Source organism: Saccostrea cucullata, unplaced genomic scaffold, assembly GCF_032062105.1.
Source record: "Saccostrea cucullata isolate Sc308-1 unplaced genomic scaffold, CSIRO_AGI_Scuc_v1 ctg5101, whole genome shotgun sequence".
NCBI classification, from domain to species: Eukaryota; Metazoa; Mollusca; class Bivalvia; order Ostreida; family Ostreidae; genus Saccostrea; species Saccostrea cuccullata.
Window position 1 is genome coordinate 16,627 of NW_026930435.1, and position 6,818 is coordinate 23,444.

At 31.4% G+C, this 6,818-nt stretch overlaps 1 protein-coding gene across 1 annotated transcript; it reads right to left on the bottom strand.

Annotated features, from left to right (window-relative positions):
* Positions 1–711: 711 nt before the first annotated feature.
* On the bottom strand, positions 712–5,755 carry LOC134228579 (uncharacterized). Its single transcript, XM_062710245.1, has 3 exons — positions 5,263–5,755; positions 1,502–1,560; positions 712–1,305 (listed from the first exon to the last, which is right to left on the bottom strand). Exons 1-3 carry the CDS (start codon positions 5,468–5,470, stop codon positions 904–906), a joined length of 669 nt encoding a protein of 222 aa, XP_062566229.1. The 5' UTR covers positions 5,471–5,755; the 3' UTR covers positions 712–903.
* Positions 5,756–6,818: the final 1,063 nt, after the last annotated feature.

The following is a 6,818-nucleotide window of genomic DNA, read 5'->3' on the forward strand; positions in this document are numbered from 1 at the left end:
TTAGTTATGATAACCTTATTAATAAATAGAAACTTTTACTGAGTCGTAATTTGGTTGACTTATTTCATACATTTCTGTCTACTTGATCATTACATAGAGGTCACAGTGGGTGTGACCGGTCAGCAGGGTGTAGTTAACCCTCCCAAGCACCTGATCCTACCTCTGGAATTGCCGGGGTCCCTGTTTATACCCTGTCCACAAAATTCTATTGTGTTTAATTTTTAATAAGATCGACCCTTATCCCTTATCTTCACTTTTTCCATCTTAGAACATTGTACTGGAAAGTCGTTCGTGAATCTCGGTAAGAATTTAACTGTGTTACAAATATTATTATTTGTAAATATATCATATGTAAAGACAAAGCAAAAGGTTCGCCCGAAGTAAATAAAATATAAACATTTCCTTTTAATTATTGTCAAGTTAATAACCAGATACTCTTCGAATTGCATAAATATTTCTCAATAAAAAAGCAAACATTTACCCGTAAATTACAATGATAAAGGATCTGATGTTTTGAAGATTTTTAAAAGATTTCCCTGTATTCTCCGTTACATTGAAACAAGTAAGATATAACCAAATTCGGACAACAGAAGAACAACGGACAGGACAACAATAAGGATCACCTGGAAACAAAGAGATGGGATCAGGTGCCAAGGAGGAATAAGCATCTCCTACTCATCATTCACACCCGCTGTTTGATACAACATGCAAAGATATTTTTTTCAAAACAGTTTTTATTTCAAAATTAACAGACAATTTAATTTGCTTTATTTGTGGATTTCGTAAAATAGCACTGGTACCATAGACATTGTCGCACTGGCACAACAATAAATGGAAACAATCAAAATATATAAAATCTGTATAATGGCAACATATCAATAAACAATTCGTACTTATATTGCACTAAAACTTCATGGTGCGTCTTCTAAAAGCGTCTTTGAAATTTTTCCATGTTTGTCGTTTCTTTTTCGGAGAAACTGTTGCTGAGTATGCTAACTGGAACACTTCATCAAGCCCTGACCCATCTATCGAGCTGCACTCTAGATACTTGATAGCTCCCCACTTCTTGGCACACTTCTTCCCTTTAGACGTACTGATACAATCGTCTGTAATGTCTACCACGGAATGACGTAGGTCCGTGTGTGTCCCCACAATGAAAAACGGGGTGTCAGGTTTAAATTGTTTAATTTCTGGAATCCACTTCTGTTTAACATTTTCAAACGAGTCACTGTCATATACTGAGAAACAAACAACAAACACATCTGTATCGGAGTATGCCAACGTTCGAAGTCGATCATATGTTTCCTGAAAACAGACAGAGAAAATATCAAATATATAGTCTTACCAGCTTAGTGTTAAAAACCTCCACAGAAACTAATTTCATTCATATTTTTCTAAGTTAATTTTTCAAATTATTTAATTTAAAAAACTGCAAACATAAATTACATTAAACAACAATTATAAATTCATAATCGTTATACTGAAGTGCTAGACAACTTACCTGGCCAGCAGTGTCTAGCACACAAAGTTGATGTGTATTCTCTCCATCCCGTACATCAACTGTAATATATGATTTAAAATTGGTCAGTAAAATTCCATAATCTGTAATGATCAAATATCTGAGTATAGTAAATGTATGCCATTGATGGAGTAAGGAAGATCCTTGTTCCTCATATATCTTTTCTGATACGAAGCAGCAAGAGGAAACCAAGATCTTGCTGACTCGTAATATATTTTTAAAAACATGAACTCTTTAGCTTATCTTCTCTAGAGCCACGGAGCTAATTTCAAATAAAATTGGTAAAGATTATCCTTTGCTAAAATGCTTTAAGGTTTTTATCAAAAAGGTCACATTCTCTTTTAATAAAAGATGCTGTGAAATCACTAATTTTCAGAGGGGGTAATTTTCGTTTATTTGAGGTATGGAGAGAGCCACGAATTTATAACGAAAATGTAATTTTTTAAATGCATTACTACTGAACATTTTCCATTCACGAAATCCAATTCCCACAAAAACATTTTTACCTCAAACCTAAATTATTTGGCACAACAAAAATATGCAATTTTACAGTGATTAAGAAATGGGGTTTGTCAATCAAAAATTTTCTTTTCAAGAACCTGGTTAAGAATAAATGAAATCTTTTTCCTGTTTGTAGTTAAACGCCCCTCTCACGAATTTTTCGCTCGTATGGAGACGTCCCTTCCCCTTTGCCTTAGAGGGTTGGAAATATATACCTATACTCGAAACTCGGGGCCATTGAGCAGTGAGGGATCTTTTCCGTGCGCCACGGGACCTCGTTTTATACAGTCTCATCCGAAAGACCAGGAATCATAAAAAAAATTTCCGGCAATCAATAACCAAATTCCGGTCTCTAAAAACTCTAAATTCGAGTTTGTTAAATCTTGATTTTTTTTTAATTAACTTGAACACCATTCTTTTTACTCGTGCAATCTATGTTTAGATTTTGCACGTATTCTCAATTCTCAAATAAACACATATCATCTTTCGTCCACCATACATCAGTGATCTTTTCAGTTTTATGGTTTATATTCTCATTTGCTTCCCTATTTAACATCCCACTTAAGATCCGATCAGCCTTTTTTATCACTTTTTAAAAAAAATTGTTTTGTGGTATACGTGAACAGGAATATTTTAACTCGATGCTCCAAATCGATATCTCAAATCTCACAAACATAAACTAAAAATAAAAAAAATTGAAACGGAAAAAAATTAATTTATGCAATCTTTTCCTTGTTTCCACAAAAAATAAATGATTTGTATTTGTGACCCAGACTCTGTTTTTCCTTGTGTTAAAAATTCAAATAAACAGCGCATTACGAAGTCTTTTATCATGCTTTTTTTTCCTGGTATTTTTTGTGTAAATTGCAATATTTTGGTATATTCTTTAAAAATGTTATTATAATCTTCGCTTTCCACAAAATATAAAAAGGCATATACAATATATCAAAACCTTAAAAATTTGCACAAGAGTACATAATGCAAAATTCAAACAATTGGGAAAAAAAGGTAGTTTTAAATTTCATTGGCTTCAATGTCATATAATATCTGTGTACACATTCATATCAGTGCCAAATCAGATAATAAAATGTTTTTCAAAAACTTTAAATTTTAGCTCTGGATAGGTAGATATATGTGATACTAAGTGTTGTATATAAGTACACACTAGTAACATAATTCTTCTATGATGTCATCACTTAACATTCATTAATAACTCTACACGAGAGACGCCCTCAGATCTGAATGAATGAGTGACACTTACACAAGTCACTGGGACACACCATATGTCTGTTATTTCATCTCACAAACAACGTAAAAAAGAGAAATTTATTTTTTGCTCAAGGTAAAATCTGGACTGTTTCATAATTAACAGTTCAAGAGCAGAAATAATACTGACTGTTATAATGAATGGGCAGAAATTCCTTGACAAATTAAAAAAAATAACATCGCAATTATTTTTATCAAAATGCTGACTTTCTGGTCAGACATTACTATTTAAGATATTTGTCATTTGACGTCGTATAAGATTTTATTATTGCTTTAATCATGTTCCTATCATAAGTACAGGAATTCGGTCATTTTACGTAAAGTACAATATTTATTTTGATTTAACAAGACAGTCGGATGAAATACTTTTGAAAGTTTTACATTTTAAAAAGTTCTTCAGATGCCACGATCTATAAGAAAGAAAGAATGATTGAATATTCTATAAAAGAAATCAGGAGAGTGTCTAACTGAAGATAACAGAAACACTAGGGAAGCGGAAATCGTGACCTCGTATGAACTTTAAGGACCATGTAAATGTCGACTGAGACAGGAAGTGTACCCTGATACTTATCATAGTATGTGTGTGATATACTCTTATTCCGGCTGTTCTGAAGTAGAGCTGAGATTTACAAGGAAAGACTGAATTCACACGACAAATGATATCCTAAGGATTGCATTCTTAGTTACTTCTGAATATTTAAAATAATAAAATTTAAGTTAACACAAAATGTATCGAGTTTTAAAATTTAACAAAAATTGATGGGAGAAAGCTTCAGCTTATGTTTTTTGAACCAAAATTGATAAAGAAAAATACATGTATAACATTCTCCCAGAAAGATCAAGGTCCTTGTGTGCACCGTCTTTTGATCGGAACCATTGTAAAAATACATGTATGATAGGATTTCAATGAATCAACAGTAAAAATAATCACAATGTTATAAAGTTTATAAATATTGTAGCAAGTGCCTTCAAAAATGAACTTGCGCTCCTTAAAATGCATATTCGACACACCTGTGAAACTATTTAGTATTCACCTGTGCAGCATTCGACGAAAGACATTAGATACCTGATAAAATTTGTTTGCTTCAGGTGCAAAAGAGACAATGAAATTGAATAATAAAACAGATTTAACCCAAAGGGTCTACATATGTCTGCAAAGGTACATTTTACATATCTGGTGAATAAATCTTACATTGCCCATTAGTTCAATACAACATACACTGTATAGCAATTCAGTACAGCTTATAATTATTTTTGTTTATTACGTAACTTTTTGACATTTTGGCAACACTGTCAATCGATAACATATGTTTTTTTGTTTTTAATATGATTTCAATTAATTATACTTCCGGGTGTTTTTGTCATTCAGTTTTTCAGATCAAATTATATCTTGCGGTTAATCTATGATTGTGGTTTTTCTTATGTTTTGAATTAAATAAAAAAATATTCTCACTTAATACGGGGAATATTACTTACAGTTCTTAAAGAATTATAAGCTGTGTGTATTTTTCATAAATTAGAATTTAAGTTATGAAACATTTTGTGTAAAAATATAGTTCTTATACCAAAACCACGGAAATGACTGCTTTCTGTTTTAACAATGGGCTAACCCATATTCAAATATAGAAATCTACTTAAGATATTTTAGCCCCAAATTCTCAAATCAATCTTTGTCTGATCTTCATTCATATAGAACAATATTAGTTCAATATCATACAAGTTAAGCTGTATTTACAGGTTAACTTACTTGTGTCGTTTTATTTTAAAATATTTTATTTCATATTCATATGTTTCATTTTATTCACAATACATGAATTGAACAATATGCATATTTTTCTATAATCGTTCTCTTCATAGGTCAAGGTATATATAAAAATTGCTGGTAACATTGAAAAAAAGTATCTAAATTTGATTATGATCAATTAATACATTATGGAACGAATCTTAATTTTGGAATGAATTCTCTCTCAACTTACTTGTGTAATTTTCAAAGCAGGTTGGTTGGTAGTCGGAGAGAATTTTCCCCAGTGTGTACTTCATCATCATACTGGTCTTCCCCGTGCCTCCGTCTCCCACTACACAACATTTCGGCACTCTTTCTTTCCTGCGGAGTTTTACTTCAGACTCCTGTAGGGAGGAAGATGAAGCCCGTTTGTGTTCCTGGTGATCACAGTAATCTTTCATATTTACTCAGTTAATAAATTCCGAAGTGAACAGATTCAGGTTTTTTTCTCTGTTTAAGTGTTCATTCTGACAAGATTGGGTTTAACAGTTTTATGCAGTATTGTCCAATATCATCCCGTGAAACTTGAGAGCAAACTATTAATGACTGAAAAACAGTCACTTCTGCATTGAGGCAATTCACGCCTACGTCAACAAGCGGAAGAATATCCGGAAAGTCTTATGTCTCGGTACAAAGGACTACAATAAGACAAAGGCTCAGTCAACAAGATTAATAACGGTGTGGTGAAAAGTCACTGGCTCACTTGTGTTGGAATTTGCCACAAAAAGCAAAACTAAAATACCTGTCATATCATCCCAAAGCCACGCGATGAATGTATTTTGCGGTAATAATGGTTTATAAATGTTTATTAAATAAAGCCATTGTGACATTTACGGTTGAATAATTTTGTGAAGTTCTACTAGAATGTTTTTGAATGAAATTCCATGAATTGTTTTCATGACATTATTTTGAATCTGGTAAAATTTACATAGTAATCACGGCTGCCTTAAAATTTTATGAAATAATTAAGCTTGTGTTAATTAATTTGAATTAGTGAAAATATTTTTTCTTATTTCTATTAAACAAATAAATGAAAAAGTAAATAACATTACTATTATATTCACTATTTATGATAGAGGCAAATCCGATTGAACATTAATAGTTTATACATAGGCAATTTAAGCGTTTCTGGCATTTTTTCAGCCTTGTCCTTATTCATATACAGGAATTGAGGTTTATGATTAATTGATATCATTTTCAAATTTTGCTTTCTTGAAGACCTATGATTTTTTTTATTTTTCCTTATATTACATTGATCATTTATCATTATTAGAAAACGTTTAAATTTCGAAGTGTTTTAATATATATATATATATATATATATATATATATATATATATATATATATATATATATATATATATATATATATATATATATATTTATTTAAGGAATGACTCTAATTCTTGGCCAGATTATCGAGTATAATCTGGTTTGGGTCAGTTTACGCTTTATAATCTGCGAAGCGGATTATAAAAAAGCGTAAACTGACCCAAACCATATTATACTCGATAATCTGGCCAAGAATTAGAGTCATTCCTTATAATTTAATTTTAAAATAATTAAACAACTGGGGATGTAAAATTGTGTTGTTTTTATTATTTCAAATTTACCGCGCAATAATACAACCGTAGTAACGGAAGTGATGGGAAGCAAGGGGAGGTAAAAACTGATACATAGATCTAGCAGCCATGATGCTTGTTTACATGAGGTAAGATCGAGCAACTGTTTGAAGTTAAAGGTACATTC